This window comes from Lactuca saligna, chromosome 3 (genome assembly GCF_052625555.1).
Source record: "Lactuca saligna cultivar CGN05327 chromosome 3, ASM5262555v1, whole genome shotgun sequence".
Taxonomy (NCBI): domain Eukaryota; kingdom Viridiplantae; phylum Streptophyta; class Magnoliopsida; order Asterales; family Asteraceae; genus Lactuca; species Lactuca saligna.
In genome coordinates this window covers 31,072,047-31,090,266 of record NC_136419.1, presented here as the reverse complement: position 1 = coordinate 31,090,266, position 18,220 = coordinate 31,072,047, and the positions used below count along the sequence as shown (strand labels likewise).

The window sequence follows — 18,220 nt, the reverse complement described above, 5'->3', positions numbered from 1 at the left end:
CTAAAAGTTACATTTTTGCTTAACTCTTGAGAAGTCATCGGTATCATTAAAATTATCACACAATTACAGTACCAATCAATAATAATAATAAAAATGAAAAACTTTACCCCCTACACAAATTCACGAATGAAATTTAATTAAAACTCTCCTTAAACACAACCAATGAATCTCATATGCTCAAATGTTCATCTCTGGGTAAGCTCTGAACAGTATCCGACCATCTTCCTGGTGAATGATCACTGCTATTAGACGACACATGAGCCACTTCAGCTCTCGTTTCCCTAATCATCCTCAACACCTCCTTCATCACCGGTCGATTCTCAGGCGCAATCGAGACACAAGCCATGGCGATGTTCAGAAGTGCCGCCAGTTTCTCCTCTGCCGCCTCGTTGCCGGAGGAAGTGGGTTCATCGCCGGATTCGGTTTCTTCTTCTCTTACGGATTTCACCCATTTAGGGATGTCTGACCCGTGTTCCAAAACAAGGTCCTGAAATGGAGTTTTTCCGGTGAGAAGTTCTAACAGGAGGACGCCGAAGCTGTAGACGTCTGCTTGTTGGGTGATGGGTTTTCGTGGGTCCCTGGATTCCGGGGCCCGGTAGAAGAGAGAGGAGGCGCTTGATTCTTCAGGGAAATCAGGGTTTCTGAATGACATTAAACCGTAATCTGTGAGGCAAGATTCGAAATCAGAGCCCAAAAGGACGTTGGAGGATTTGAGGTTTCCATGGGTGAGGCCGGGGTTTTGGTGGATGTAAAGAAGTCCGGTGGCTAAGTCCTCGGCGATCTTTAAGCACGATGTCCAATGAAGAGGTTTTCCACCGGCTGATGTTCTTGATCCTGTAAAATAATTATAAAATATATATATATTGATTTTAGTGATTCTAAACAAAGTGTTACAAAACCAAACGGGTAATGAACCGGTTTACTTCGGTCCGGTTTTCTGGCCAATTTGGTGTTGTATTTAATATATTTTCTACATAAAATTACAATATACTTTAATTCACACCCATTTTTTTAAACGAAAAATCCAGTACCACTAAGTGGGTTGAGTATCAAGTTATGGTATAATACAACAATTAAATACAAAAAATTTAGAAAACATCACAAAAATTGCCACATGAAGGAAATGTGATTTTTTTTCAACAAAATAGCATTTATTTCGACCATTTCTGTAAATTTTGTGAAACACAAAGAACATTTCTATAGATTTGGTATAGACATAGACCATTTCTGTAATTTCATAAAACATAAGGGCCTTTCTATTATTTTTCTATCAAACAGAGACCATTTATGTAACTTTGTAAATCGCAGGGACAATTTGAAACTTTACTACCATACAGGGACAATTTCTGTAATTTTGTAAAATATAGGGACCATTTATGTAATTTTGTGAACCATGAGGACCATTTCTACCTTTTGTAAAATACAGGGACCATTTTATGAAATATTATTGTACTTTGTACTTTTGTTTTTGTGGAAGACATTGACCAATTTCTGAAACTGGCAGCTATATGTAAGGACAGAGAGAGGATCACAAATTTTTGCTTGTGCTAAGTAATTGAGATTTTAAGATCCCCACCGCAAAAAACTTTATTTTTTAGTAAGAAATATGAATTTTGCAATAACAATGAACAATTTCGCATTCAAAATCAAAATTCAAAACTGATTGTTACTAGAAAAATCGGCTAGCAATAATTTCGGTTGTCAAATCTATCCTATTCATTTTCTCTAATTCAAAAAAAATAATAATAGATATAAAAGATAACGTTGTCGGTTGTTTAAAAACTAGGACATGGATCCCGACCTTTCCTACCCACAAATTCAAAGTTTTCGTCACTCTCCGATTTCCAAAATCGAAATAAATATTATTTTTTTCTAGCGGGAGCTATTCTATATTGACGTTTTTTTTTAAAAAATTATGATCACATTGTAACTAATAATAGTTTAATTTATTTAATCTATATGGAAAAACAATTTATTTTTAATTTAAAAGTTTTGCACATATTAAGTTCACTTCAGGCCTTCGGGGGCATTTGTAAACTATTATAAGCAAGATGGTTGTTATTTTAGGAATTAAAGATAAATTAACTTCAATTAAAATTTAAATAATATGTTAGGCGAAGGAACATACCGTGGATGAGAGAGAAAAGGCTGCCATTGGGGAAATAATCGTATACGAGAAGGCGTTCTTCTTTAGCCTGGAAATAAGCCCTGAGAGGCACCAAATTTTGGTGTCTCAGCCTTCCGATGACGTCCACGTGTCTCCGAAACTCCTCCACCCTTGGATACCTAGCGTCTTTCAGCCGTTTCACCGTCACGATAAAACCCGACTCCATCACCGCCTTGTACGTGCTCCCCACCGTACCTCTTCCCAGCGTCTCCGCCGACGCTTTCAACAGATCCTCCAAACTATAACTCATTTCCGGCATATCTCCACCACCAAAGAACACCAATTTCCCCATCCCACCACCTTCTTCGCCTTCTGGTGTCAACCCACTTCCCCCATTTTTCCCACTACTGCTCGCCGCGCCTCCGCCAGCACCACCCAACGCCGAGACTGCTTCAGTTCCTTTTGCTCCCACCTCCGGCGCCTTCTTTTGCTTCTTTTTCAAACAGATAACTAACAATGCAATTACAGCACATAATAACAAAAACACACCAACCGAACCGGCTATTATAACTATTTTCTTGATTTTCCGGCGATTGTGCGATTTGCTTGTGCTGGGTGGGGTCGGATTCGCCGGACTAAAAGACGGGGATGGAGCAAAAGTGCATGGGATACCAAACGCATCGCCACATAAATTAACATTATCGGTAAATGACGTCGAGTTGAATCTACCCAAGACTGGAGTCGTCGGGATTTCGCCGGAAAGCTGGTTGCTTGACAAATTCAAGTATCTTAGCCCACTCTGATTCAAAGGTGGGATTTTTCCTGTGAATCTATTGTCATCCAAGTAAAGAATATACAGTCTCTGTACATTGAGCAGCGAGTCAGGAATGTCGCCGGAAAGACGATTACCTGAGAGCACAATGGTTTTGAGGCGGTGAAGGGTGGTGAGAGACGCCGGGAACTCGCCGGAGAAGTTGTTGTAAGAAAGGTAGAGTGATTTGAGGTTCGGCAATCCAGAAAGCTCTGGGATTTCACCAGAAATGGAGTTTTGTTTAAAACTCAAAACACGAATCTGATCCAACTGATTAAGACTCCTTGAATCCAATGTCCCTCTCAAATTCACATTTTCAAGAACAAGTTTCGACACTCTGCCTCTCAAGCATTCTCTAATTCCTTCCCATTGGCAGAAATCGGTTCCATTCCATTGAAGAGAATTCGACGGATCAATCGATAATTTCAACGCCAAAAGTGCTTCTCTATCATCACTCAATCCACATTCAAAGCACAAAAAAACCAAACAAACGAAGAAAACACCCCCATTTCGCCTCATCTCATCTGGGTGCGTATTTGAACTCCTTGAAAGCAAATCCCAAAAGGTTTTTTCAATTAAAGATCCATACAAAAAGACACTTACCTTTTCGCTTAGATTAATTGAAAATGGGGAGAAACAGCTCAAAATCTAGCGATTTCTTTCTTCCTTTTGTGGTAATGAATAGATGAATGATTGGGGAAGAAAGAAAGAAAGAGAGAGAGAGAGAGAGATAAAAGGGGCCCTTAACAAAATTCCCCCCAAATTAAATGTCATTATCGAAGGGTTTCCGATTTGACCGAAAAAGTCCACATCTTTTTATCTTCAAGAACACAAAAACAGTAGAAGAAGAAACAAAGCAAGAATCAAAACCCACCATGGGAACTGGTTCTTGAGTTGAAACAGAGAGATTATGCAATGGATCTGATCTGGCTTCCTGTGTGTGTATGTGTGTGTTTCTTGAAGTAGGTGTTTGTAAAGACTCACGGACACATGGACGAGTCTACACGTGAAGTTAATCAGAGCTTTGTTAAGCCCAATAAATACCTTCTACCCCATACACACACAATTTGCTTAATTCAAATCTTGGGTTATTAAAAGAGTAAAATTCAACTAAATCTTTGAAGCTTTTTAAGCATTTATTTCATCACTTTATAACAATTTTCTCTTTATCTTTTCGTTTTTTTTTTTTTTTTTTAACAAAAAAATGGAGTAATAACTTCTAGATAAAAGGTATGAAGGAAGCTGGTGAAGAAATTAAAGAGTGTGGGTGGTAGTGAATATGACTAGACTATTTAAAGTGGTTCATAAATCTGTACAAAGCTCAGCCAACCATGACAGACAACCGTCTTTGGTTATGGATGTCTTATATTTACTGTCAGATTATTAATTTTTTTTTTCTTCTTTCTTTAATCAGGGTTTGGAATTCTGTATGTGACAGAAATTCCATGTTATTTGGCTCATTTTATCTGGTTGTTTTGAAAGTGGATTCCACAAGTTTGTACTTTCTCTTAATTTTTTGTTTTTTATGAAGGAAAAACGGGTCGATTTTTGATCTTTTTATTCTTTTGGTACCTACATTTGAGTATATAACCATTTTGTTTTGTTTTTTTGGTAGTTTTATTTTCATGTGCGTCTGTGTGGTCAAAGTCACATCTCATTGTCGTGTGTTGGACCATTTGAACGTAATTTGTCTAACTAACCTTTGATTTGGTGGACTAGCTTGAAGTTCGAATGATGTGCTTAAGTTTGATCAAAATCAAAGTTATTCAAGTTAAATCTTCTAAGAAACATCCTTTTTATTCTAATTATTAGATATCTCTAAGAAAGTAAGATATTAAACTGAAAAAGATTTATACAACCGCAACTATATATTAGAATAATTACATTCAATATGCAAATGCAACTTACCAAATGCAAGAGTAAAAATTGAAGTAAAAACTGGGAGTCGACATGTAATTGAAATGTAGCCTTCCATTTGAATGTTTCTACAAATTCTAGAGACTTGATGATGTCAACATTCACAATTTCCATTTTCATCTCGTATGGAATCTCAACGATATCCCAAAAGTGTAACTAACGATTATAAAAACTTGTAAGACAAATAATGAGTATAATTTCATAATTCATAATTATAACAATCCACGAACATGTAGATAAGTGTCCCTGGAACCACACATTGCATGACCTTCAATATACATAATAAATGAAATTAACATTCGGCATTTACTTATCCATGTTATATAAGTGATTTTAATATCACCGAACAAATTAGAGTAATGGAGAGTTATATGAATGTTAAAGGAGACTCAAACTGTGATTTAATACAAGTTGATGATGTAGATAGTACTTGTATAAGACAAGTTTGGTCCTGACCATGACGAATGATAAGGGTCAAGGGCAACATCCCTTGCTAGGGATGTCAACGATACCAAAAGATGTGAGAACTAGACTCCCTAGCTCGACCCACCCTTGAATTCTTCCGCTTCATAGCCATCGACCCCTGCCCTTGAATTCTTCCACTTCCTAACTCCCGACCCTGACCCGAATTGCAAGATCACCCCCGCCCTTGTTAACTTGTTTGGTCTTGAACCCTTGTTTAACCTTTTTTTTACTCTAATTTCACTCGTTTATTTCATTTAATCTTACATATTGCACTAATTATTCAAATAAAAAACATATGTTACACAATGGCTACTCTAAGTATATATAAAAATAGGTTATTATAAGGTAATCTCCCCCCCCCCCCCCCCCCCCAATACGTATTCCAGATCGGGGTTGTAAGTCGTAACACCCCATTTTCACTTTATAGTATAATTTAATATAAACGTTTATTTATAAAATTCAATGTGGAAATATATTACTATTAATCCAAAGTAATAACCATGAAAGTTGTAGTAGACGTCAATACGAAACCGTGAGTATAAAGATTGCCAAAATCTGATGACATATGAAGAAGTTATGATTTTTCGAAGTTACACATTACAACATATTGCGTCAGTATTTATTTTAATATACGAAACAAAAATATATTACTTTTTAGCCAAAGTAATATAAAGGAGATTTGATGTCGACATAAATACGAAACAGTAGATATAAAGAATGTCGAGAACGGAACTCGTATGAAGAATATATGAATTTCGCAAAGTCATTCACAATATAATCTTTATAACATATAAAGTGTAACAACCATAAAATTCAAGCTAATTAAAAACTTTTTAAAACATTTCAAAACCAGTGAGCATTACAAAATTTGTTTTGAAAATAGTATAATATCAGAGTATCCCAGAAACAAGGTCATAAACATGAGGAGCTGTACGATCACGCCTTTGCCTTCCCGCGATCATCTGATGTACCTGAAACCAAAACTGAAACTATAAGCCCAAAGCTTAGTGAGCTCCCCCAAAATATCCATACACACAACAATATACATATAATCATGAAAAACATACTATGGGTCCAGTCAACCATCAGGTTGGAATACCCCAGACCCTCAACCATCCGGTTGGAATGCCAACATACTATGGGTCCAATCATCCTCGGGATGGAATACCCCAGACCCACAACCAATAGGTTGGAATGCCCACGTACTACGAGTCCAATCATCCTCGGGATGGAATACTCATGACCCACAACCATCGGGTTGGAATGCCCAGGTCTATTGACTTTTGCAGAAAGCAGATAAGCCTCAGCCACCAATCAAACATGTGCATATATATTAGCTAATCACATAACAGTTTATAGACAGACAAACCGATCTAACAGATCATAGCAACATATAACATCTAATCTACCAGGATACTGATGTTGGATTAGTGTCTAAGCCCATAACTATATTTAGTATGTACTTGATCCGGTTGTGCATGGTCCTTTTGAGTTGCCTTCACCAAAGCAACTTGACAGGGTGATTTATGGAGAGAGAGGATATTATGGTTTATTAATATATTATGAGAATAATATATTAAAAGAGAAATCATATAGTTTAATTAATATTAGACAAGAGTTAATTAAGAATTAATTTTGTGGCTAAAAGACATTAATTAAATAAAGGGGACTAGAAATGTCAATTGTGTGATAATTGATATTGGGCTAAGAATCCTTATGGATTAGGGTATGGACGAAATTAAGAGGAGTCCATCTTAATTTTGGCCACAAAGGCCTTATTCCAGAAGGTTTCTTGGACTGCTTAAGGCCTAAGCTGTCCATTAGGGTTTTGACTGAAACCCTAGCAACACAAGTATAAATAGACCCCTAGGGCATAAGTTTTAGGCCACTGGAAACCCTTGAAGAGTTCATAGCTGAAATAGTGCCTCCTCCCCTCTCTCCAATATCATCCTCTTGCTTGTGGTGTTTGTAAGCCATTAGAGGAGTGACATTTGTGACTCTAAGCTCCAAGAGAAGAAGATTCAAGCCATTCTTGAAGAGGTAATCATCTAGATCTGATCTTGTATGATAATTTCGAAATATGTATGCTAGATTTAGGGTTCATAAGTCTTGGATGAATTACATTCACAATAGAGAAACCTAGATCCAAGCTTTAGGGTTTGCATGAGCACATAGGATGTCCTTTTGTCTTAAACCCATCAAATGGATCATAACAACATATAACATCCTATCTACCAGGATACTGATCTAACAGATCATAACATCATATAACATCCTATCTACCAGGATATTGATCTAACAGATCATACAATACTCGAGCATATAACATATCAGGATAGCAATCCAAAAGGGTCGGCCTTGGTGCCTTAGACCCATGAGTATAGTGAGGAAACTCACCTCTTAACTGTAGAATCGAAGTGATGATCTCAAACTCTCGAACCACGAACACGAACTCTACCACCAATATTTACCATATGACCATTTCCATAAATTTCCCAATTTACTAAAATACCCTAGAAGTTAACTAGTCGACGCTTGGTCAAAGTCCAAGTCAATGGTCAAGGTCAACAGTCCATGTTAACCCAACTCGTCGAGTGCAGTTCACTAACTCGTCGAGTCCTTCCTGAACTCGAGAAGTCGTGAAATCTCCCGTTGACTCGTCGAGTTTCCCTGCAACTCGCCGAGTTCATGCATGTCCAAATGTCGGGAAAACCCTAGCTGACTCGCCGAGTCCATGCAGAAATCATTGCATGACAATCTTCATCGGACTCACCTAGTTGGCCATGCAACTCGTTGAGTCCCTTCAGTCCTTTCTCCATCCAAACGATTTAAGCTACTAGCCTACTACAAAGCTCCATATTTCATATCAAGCTTCCCAAGGCATGTTTATCATGTAAAGTAGCAAACTTTACGTGCATGCAAGGTCTTAAGAGCCAAAACCAAGCTAAAGAAGAAATTCTAGGCAAGGTAAATGCACTATCATGCTAAAGGCTGAAACTTTATGATTATAAGGACCAAGATGAGCCTAGATTTGAAGTTGCAACTTCAAATTTTGGTTCATCACCCGAAATTAAACACCAACATGCTAAAATGGCCCCAAAACTCAAATATAGAAGGGTCTAGCTAGAAGGAGATCAAGGTAACGACTTGGTACCTTCAAAGGATGCTAAATTGGGGTAGAGTTCAGATCCACACATGTTCCTTGCCTCAAACTTCTTGATCTTCAAGCTCCTTGCAACAAGATCTACCTTCCAAGCTTAAAACACATAAATATGGAGAGTAAACACGAATTAGGGTTTCTGGGATCAAGGGGGGTTGTAAGGGAGGCTAATGACCCTTCAAATAGGGTGCAATACCCTGGAAATTAGGGTTTCATCCACCAGCTCCCACTCATCGAGTCGTGTCCTCTGACTCGTCGAGTTGGCCACTTAATTCGTTCCTACTCGACGAGTCAGGGCATCCGACTCGTCGAGTACACCCCTTTAAGATGTAAATAAAACTGTAAAATTAAAACCTGAGAGTTGGGGTGTTACAATTCTCCCCCACTTGAACTAGACTTCGTCCTCGAAGTCTGCTGCGGTGAAGAACTCCGGATAGTGCTCCCGCATCCCAACCTCCGGCTCCCAAGTCCACTCCGACCCTCTCCAGTGCTCCCATTGTACCTTTACCAAAGGCACTTCCTTGATACATAGAACCTTCACCTTCCTCTCCAATACGACCACTGGTCTCTCTCTATATAATTCAAGTGCTCTTCGACCTGTATGTCCTCCAAGGCCACTATTGCTGTCTCATCTAATACGCACTTCCGCAACTGGGACACCTGGAAAGTGTTGTGGATCTAACCAAGCTCCTCTAGTAGCTCTAGTATATATGCCACCTTGCCAACCCTTACAACGACCCTGAATGGCCCAATGTATCAGGGACCCAATTTCCCCCTCTTCCTGAAGCGGATCACACCCTTCTAGGGTGAGACCTTCAGGAGTACCATGTCACCGACCTGAAACTCCAACTCAGATCGGCGTTGTCAGCATAGCTCTTCTTCCGACTCTATGTGGTCTCCAACCGTTGTCTAATCTGCTGAATCATCTCGGTATTTTTCATGACTACCTCGGTCCGACCCATCACCCTATGTCCCACCTCGCCCCAACAGATTGGGCTGCGACATCTTCGTCCATACAACAGCTCATAAGGTGGGGCACCAATGTTGGAGTGAAAGCTGTTGTTGTAGGAGAACTCTACAAGGGGTAGGTAGGAGTCCTAACTCCCACCAAAGTCAATGACCCAGGCCCTCAACATATCCTCGAGAGTCTGTATGGTTTGCTCGCTCTGGCCATCCGTATGCGGATGATAAGATGTACTAAAGTGAAACCGAGTACCCAGTTCCTCGTGGAACTTCTGCCAAAATTGGGAGGTAAACCGAACATCACGGTCTGAGATGATAGAGACCGGAACCCCGTGACGAGTGACAATATCACGTATATACAAGTCAGCCAGTTTCTCAGTCGATGAACTCTCCCGAATGGGTAGGAAATGAGCACCCTTGTTCAATCGATCCACAATGACCCAAATAGCATCGAACCACTTCTCTGTTCTCAGAAGCTTGGTGATGAAGTCCACAGTGATCTGCTCCCATTTCCACATTGGAATCTCCAGAGGCTGCAATTTTCCATGCGGCCTCTGGTGCTCGGCCTTGACCATCCTGCAGGTCAAGCACCTCTCGGCATACCAAGCGATTTCTTGCTTCATGCACGACCACCAGTAACTCAACCATAAGACCCGGTACATCTTGGTGGCCCCTAGGTGCATAGAGAAGTGAGACTAATGGGCCTCCTCCAATATAGTCTGTTTGACCCCGCCAGACATCGGAACCCATACCCGACCGCATCGGGTCAATAATCCTTGACTATCCCGCACAAACCGGGTGTTCTCACCCTAACCCTCTCCAGCTTCGAGTTATCTAGTCGCATGCCCTCAACCTGAGCATCTCTAATCAAACTCACGAGTGGAGAATCCATCAATATCCTCATACATACCGTTGGGGTGGAAGACCCAACTGATTTGCGGTTCAGCGCGTTCGCCACCACGTTCGCCTTACCTAGGTGGTAAAGGATCTCAAAATCATAGTCCTTGACTACATCTAGCCACCTGTGCTGCCTCATGTTCAGTTTCGGCTGATCCATGATGTGTTTCAGGCTCTTGCGGTTCGTGTATATGGTACAACGGATGCCATAGAGGTAATGCCTCAAAATATTGAGGGCGAATACCACTACCCCCAGCTCCAGATCATGAGTAGGGTATCTCGTCTCATGCGACTTCAGCTGCCACGATGTGTAGGCTATCACCTGTCCTCTCTGCATGAGGACCGCCAGCAGTCCTGTGATGGATGCATCACAGGACACCACAAAATCCTTGACTCCCTCCAGAAGAGTCAATATTGGAGCCTCGCACAAACGTTGTCAGAGGGTCTCAAATTCCCTTTGTTGCTCAGGGCCCCACCGGAAATGCATCCCTTCCTCATCAGACGATTTAGGGGTATTGAAATCTTGGAGAAATCCTGTATGAATCTCCGGTAGTACCCTGCCAATCCCAGAAAAATTCTGATATTCGAGGGAGACTTCGGAACCTCCCATTGCATAACCGCCTTAATTTTGTCCGGATTGACCAAAATCCCCTCCTAGTTAACGCGGTGTCCAAGGAACTGAACCTCTCTTAACCAAAACTCGCACTTCAAGAACTTGGCAAAAAGCTGTTCCCGCCTCATGCTGCTCTCGGGTCTTGGAATATACCAAGATATCATCTATGAACACGATGACCGCACGATCGAGCATTGGCCTGCAGACCCGATTCATCATGTCCATAAATATTGTTGGTGCATTGATGAGCCCAAAAGGCGTCACCACGAACTTGTAATGTCCATAATATGGACGAGTCTAGAATGTGGTTTTCTCCACGTCCTCCTCTCTAACCCTGACCTGATGGTACCCGAAACTCAGATCTATCTTGGAGAACCATATTTCTTCCTGACGAAGAGTATCGATGCTCCCTACGGGGAACTGCTAAGGAGAATGAATTGCTTGCTCATCAATTCCTGGAGCTGTGATGACAACTTCTGTATCTCTGGTGGTGCCAACCGGTATGGTGCCTTGGCAATTGGAGCCGCACCTGGCACTAGGTCGATCCTAAATTCGATCTGCCTCTCCGGAGGCACTCTGGGCAACTCCTCCTGAAATATGTCAGAAAACTCCCTGACCATCGGAACCTCTTATACCGAAACCTAATCTTTGACCTGTGTATCCACTACATACGCTAGATAACCCGCACACCCGTGCTGTATGTACTGTCGAGCCCTGACAACTGAGCAAAACCCTGATCCCAGTCTGGTACCCTCGCCATAAACAATCAGTTCTCCCCACTTGGGGTTCGAACCATCACTCACTGACCCTCACAGTCGATCATGACACTGAAGCGACTATGCCAGTTCATACCCACGATCACACACACATGCCCAATGGGAATCGGAATCAAGTCTATCGGGAAAGACACCCCGAAGATCTCCAACACACATCCCCGATAAACTAAAGAAATGGAAACTCTGTGTTCGTTGGCGATAGAGAATCGCAACAGACACTCTAGCTCTCCTACTGGCACATTAAACTCCCTACTAAATGTCTGAGACACAAACGACCGACTCGCCCCCGTGTCAAATAAAACCAATGCAGACAACAAGTTCACTAAAAACGTAACTAATCACAGGTACAAACATATAAGTATAAAACATATATAATAAGTAAGATATGGGATAAAAACATACCAGCAACCACATCTGGTGTTTCCCTGGCCTCCTCTGCTGTGAGCTGGAAGGCACGTCCCTGAGCCCTCAGGGGCTCCGCTCTACCATGCCTCCCGTCAGTAATCCTCAGTGTAGCCGGCGCGGGAGCCTGCACTGGCTTGGCGGCTAGTAGGGGACACTGGGCCTTCATATGGCCCACCTGCTCATAATGGTAACAAAGTCTGACTCCGGGAGCTGGAGTGTGCTTCCTGCCATCCCTGGCCAGATGACCCTGCTTGCCATATTTGAGGCACCCGCTCCCTGATCGGCAAATCCCTGAATGTGCCTTTCCGCACTTCCCACAAGTGCGTCCTTGCTGTCCCCTAGATCTAGTATCAGTGGTCTTAGACCACTTTAGCGTCGACTCTAACTGTGTCGAGGTCTGCCGCTGCTCCCTCGACTGCAGATCAATCTCCAACTCACGCCGCCTAGCGGCCTTTTGTAACTCCAACAATGTATCACATCGCTAGGTGGAAATAAACTGATGGATGTCAGTCTTGAGCATGCTCAGATAATGTGTCATCTGAGCCTGCTCAGAAGCAAACTCCGGGAAAAACATTGCCCTCTCAGTAAACATGCGGGTGATCTCCGTCACCGACTCCGTACCCTGTCTAAGATCCAAGAACTCTTGTGACAACCGCTCGCGCTCGACCCGTGGGATATAGCAAGCGCGGAACATATCTCTGAACTGCTCCCAAGTAACAACAGCTCTCTGATCATCCGTATACGACCCAATCATCAGTCTCCACCAATACTTTGCCCCAGACCTCAGCAAGTTCAAGGCATATTTGACCTTTTGGTCAGTAGGACATGAGCACGTGAAGAAACATCCCTCCACGTCAGACAACCACCTCATGGCTATGATTGGATCCTGAGACTCATCGAAGGTTGGGGGCTTCATGTTATCGAAGTCTCGGTACTGGAAGCCCCAATTGGCTCCCTCCTGCCACTATTACAACTGCTGCAATTGCTGCGGTAACCGTCTCAGCTAGGGTTGTATATCTGTAATCAAAATACTCCATCATGGCTGTTTTACTAGACCCAAAAATCTCTGGAATCTAACCCCAGACAATCTTGACCACTTCCTCGCAGATGATCTCCTTGATGTCATCCTCTGGTAACACTGGACCATCCTGGCCGATAATCTCGGGTGCTGTCGGGGCACCCTGATTGTCCTACGCTGATCCTGATCCGGATCCAGTCACAAAACGCCTTGTAACCACCATACTGAAAAACACACCACGAAGATATCAGATAATCCACACAAATAATAGGGAACCAACTCCCAACTAAACCCTAGGGGTTTTGACTTCCTTGGTATGCGTATGGGTCATGTGCTTTCAGTAGTATGGGCCCATACTACCTTCCACACCTACCTATATTTGTCTCAAGTATCACCACAACACCCTTACAATATACATATACATGGTGGTCGCTCAATCCTCACTCCTAAAGAAAGGCTAACTATCTCATAACTGACACACTGGCCTCACACAACCTACCCATGAAACTTCCACCAACCGTGCAACACTCGTATATGCTAGCCATACATGATGCTGGACCCCATAGGCATCTCAATACTCAGTCCTACTCTAAGCCCACAACCAAACAAGGAACAAAAACTAAAGTTGAACCAAACATTCTCAGGCTATAAGATCTTAATTATGTACAATCGTGATGCATTGTAACAACACGTTCAGTTATCGTGTCTTGTTAGTTTATAAATGAATATTATTAAATATTATATGGTTTTGAGCATTGAATTCTAACAAGATAGTCTTATGCGATTTGAAGTAAAACTATGTTTAGAATCATTTGGGAAGTATTGGAAGTCTTATGAGATTCCGATCAAAAGTTAATTATCAAAATTAACGAAAATATAACATTTAAGTTGGAAAGAAGTAAAATTAATGTTATTTTTAAATTATCTCGTTAGAAACGTTTAGGTGAAAACCTCATCGGAATCTGAGTTATAACGAAAAAGTTATGACTTATTGAAGTTTCACGACAAAACCGGCACGACGCCATATGACGTAAAAAGTGAGTTTACGATAAACTACTTTTTAGCCTTTGTGATCTAAATGAAATTCGTAGTATTCGTTAACCCGAGAATTTTCATAAAAAGAACGTCCAAATCTGACTTCGTATGAGGAAGTTATGATTTTTGTAAGATTCAACGTAGCAATACACAACTCGAAACTCAAAATAAGGATTGAGTGATTTTTTAGCTAGCACAACTTAAATGAGAATCGAAGGTCTCGTCAATAGTAGTACAACGATAAAATGACATACGAAAATGGACATCGGATGAAGAAGTTATGAATTTTTAACGGACTTTTCTTGTCCCGGCCTGTTAAAAATATAATATTAAAAATGAATTCAAAATTAGCCTACGGAGTCTAAATGAAAGTTGTAAAGCAAGGTCATACCTACGCATGCATATAAAGAACATAAAAAATGGAGCCCTTATACGAAAGATATGAATTTTTGAAGTTTTAGACAAAAACTTCGAAGCTAGTCCGAAGGATTACGCCTGGCATACAAAAGTACGCCCAACGTACTCGTATACGTGATACGAAGTTAGTCACCCCTACTCCTTTGCATGATATACATGTATCGTAGCCTTGACGCGTCCGAGCTGATCCCTTCGTACGCCCTACGTACGAAGGCGTACGCCCAGCGTAATGGCTAGTAAAGGTGTACGCCCCATGTACCTTGCTAATTACACCCAGCGTAATAAGGTGCTTCGGACACTATAAATAGGGTGCGAGGCTGTCCGAATGTAGCACATGGTTTTCGGTATGTGAATTTTATTTGAGTATTGCCCAATTTTAGCCTTGGACTCGGCGAGTCACTAGGTCCGACTCGCCGAGTAGGGACGAGACGCAGGACACGTTTAAGTTGGCGACTCGGCGAGTCCATATCCTGGACTCGACGAGTCACCGCTGTTGGATGAAACCCTAAGTTTCAGGGGTTTGCACCCTATTTAAACCCCATATCTGCCCCCTTGCTAGCCCCCATTCACCCCCAGAGCTCCCAACCCTCGTCCTAAGCTTGTTCTTGTGTATTTGAGGCTCTTGTGTGCATTCTTGAAGGTTTTGAGGCAAGAAGGGGAAGGAGATCAAGAGAAAGGAGAGCCATCCAAGCATCATTGTGTTTTTCAGCTGTATCATTGAGGTATATCTCGTTTTTCCCCTGTTTCTATGCTTAAGATTTCATTTAAGGCACTCTTGAGCAATTCCTCAAGCTTGTTTGTGCTTAATGTTTCGTAATAAGTGGATTGGCCTTTAGATCTAGGTAAGATTGAGCTCCAGGAGCTCAGATCTGTTAGCTTTATGGCCCCATGTGGCTTGTTCATCCTAGATCTACCCTTTTGAGGCATTTTGAACCCTAAAATCCATATTAGTGAGTATCCACACGTAAAGTTGGAAACTTTACGTGTGATTTGTGTCCTAGAAGTCCAGATCTATGAATGGCATGGATTGAAATCGAGTAAATCGGTGTATTTGGTGGATGCATGGCGACGACTCGGCGAGTCGTATAGGTGACTCGGCGAGTCTGGTCGCGAGTCACCGAATTGGTCCCTTCATGATGTATCGAGTTGAGCCGTGAGTCACAGGGGGTGACTCGGTGAGTTGGGAGCTGAACTCACCCATGTTAGGACTCGGCGAGTCAATGCCCTGACTCGGTGAGTCCAAGGCAATCTTCATAGATCAAGAACAGACTCGGCGAGTTGTTCATACAACTCGGCGAGTCTTAGCATATGTGTTCTTCGGATGAAGATGAACTCGACGAGTTGTTCATACAACTCGGCGAAAAGGATGAAGGAGTTGAATGGCAGTTTAGAAGATGAACTCGTCGAGTCATAGCCCAACTCGACGAGTAGGATCAGGGACCCAGGTCAATAGTTTGCTAGGGACTCGGCGAGTGGAGATCCACTCGGCGAGTCGGGTCAACTGAAAGTTGACTTCGATTTGACTTAGGGCTAGACCAGGGGTAAAATGGTCTTTTTACCCAAAGGACAGTTAGCAGTGTATGATTAAGTATATTGTGGGAATTGCAGCCGGAGGACTCCCGGAGCAGCAGCAGTCAGTTAGTTCCCGATCAGTTCAGCAGCTACTTTGAGGTGAGTTACCTTCCAGTAGTGGTGGGCCTAAGGCCACAATGCCGGCCCACCAGTAGGGGACGTATGATAGATGATTGTCTTTGTGATATCATCTAGGTTTGCTATTACCTGTTATGTTATATGCTCTCATGATACGTTATATGCAATAGTAGTGGAGTTCGGTTGTTAGGACCGCAGGGTAGTCAGACACCCCAGAAACATCTGACCGTATGTGATGGTATGCTTGTATGTTGGCCTGTTATGTTATGCGATAGAGGTAGCGGGAGGGGACCAGTCCCCGAGGATCGGTTGTTAGGACCGATGGGTAGTCAGCACCCCAGAATGGCTTGACATGGGTAGTCGGCACCCCAGAATGGCCGTATGGGTAGGTCGGCACCCCAGAATGGCCGTACCGGGTAGTCAGGCACCCCAGAATAGCCTGGCAGTATTTATGTTATGTGTTTGCATGGTATGTGGTACGTTGGGGGAGCTCACTAAGCTCTGTGCTTACGGTTTCAGTTTTGGTTTCAGGTACCTCCTCAGCTAGGGGAAAGGAGCCAGCACGGTAGCAGCATGTCACACACACACTCTTCGGTTTCCGCATTTACGAGATTCACTGGGATTGTACTCTGATATTTGATGGATTGTATGGTTTGAATATTAAAACATGGTTTGCGATGTGTTATGGCTTGATCAAACAATGCTTTTATTTATTAATGTTTTCTAAAAGTAATATTTTAAAATGAAATTTTTGGACATGAAAATTGGGTCGTTACACCGAATTTAGTTTACAATTTTCACACTTTTACACCCCTATTATCTCTCAAGTTACCCTAACACCCCCCAAAGCCTAGGAATTATCCCCGACACCCGAAGCAAGTCCCGACGCACCGAACACCCAAAAAAATTATATTTTCAAGTTGAAACTCTTCCTGCGCAAGGCTTGGGTTTCAAAAAAAATCCCCGGTTTTGTCAAAGAAATTCATTTTTAGAGACGAAGTGCTGCCCAAATTATCATTTTACCATTAAGTTATTTCACGGTGAGTTCAATATAGGGACAATTGTATGTTATGTGATATATGTGCAATGTGTTTTCCCGTATTATTATGATAATGGATCTATACCTTTGACCATGAAGTGAATGCCTAAGCATCACTTTGGTATTGGTATGAAGCCTTTAGGCATGTAGAGCATGTCTTGTATCACTTTGGTATTGCCTTTGTGCCTTTGGACATGTAGAGAATGACTCGTATCACTTTAGTATTCACATAATGCTAGGTAGGGCAAAAACACTGTATATTCTAGCAAAATGATAATTCAAAATTGTATTTTCTATGTCACTTGGGCTGAAGTATTATTGATGTATATCATGTTGAAATTGTTGTATTTCATTGATTGTAAATCTTTGAATCAAATTATTGGTTGATATGGAAAGCATGCCATATGATACTTGTCTGTCTTTGTTGTTCTTTGTCCCTCTTTGTTTCTGTCATATTGATATATATATATATATATATATATATATATATATATATATATAGGGTTAAGATTAAATATGAATGATATATATTGTGTGAATGTATGACAAGTTTTGGACCATTAGATTAGATTTGTATGTGGATGAGATCAGATGATGTATAATAGTTCAATGGAACGCAATAGATATAACCATTTTCTTTTCAATAAATGAAACTCATAAAAATTAATTATAAATGCATGATATACATTTTGATTAATTATCATTAAAGAAGTTGATAAAATTAAGGAGAATATATTTATCTTAATTCAAAATGAATATACAATTTTCAAAATCTCTACTTCATGTGTATATATTTACAGCAACATTTTAAAAAACTTAACATTTAGGTATGTTACATCCCATTCTTTTAAACCCATTTCATTTCTGCGTTCCATTCTTCAATAAACATTTTTAGTTAAACATCTTATTCTTTAAGAATCATTCAAATTCCGTATTCCATTGTTATG

The 18,220-nt window shown here is 41.3% G+C and overlaps 1 protein-coding gene across 1 annotated transcript; it reads right to left on the bottom strand.

Moving 5' to 3' along the window:
• Positions 1-26: 26 nt before the first annotated feature.
• LOC145034994 (inactive leucine-rich repeat receptor-like serine/threonine-protein kinase At1g60630) lies at positions 27-3,994 on the bottom strand. The gene is made up of 2 exons (XM_078983574.1): positions 2,129-3,994; positions 27-834 (listed from the first exon to the last, which is right to left on the bottom strand). The coding sequence occupies exons 1-2, from the start codon at positions 3,435-3,437 to the stop codon at positions 170-172; spliced, it is 1,974 nt and encodes a 657-aa protein (XP_078839700.1). The 5' UTR covers positions 3,438-3,994; the 3' UTR covers positions 27-169.
• Positions 3,995-18,220: the final 14,226 nt, after the last annotated feature.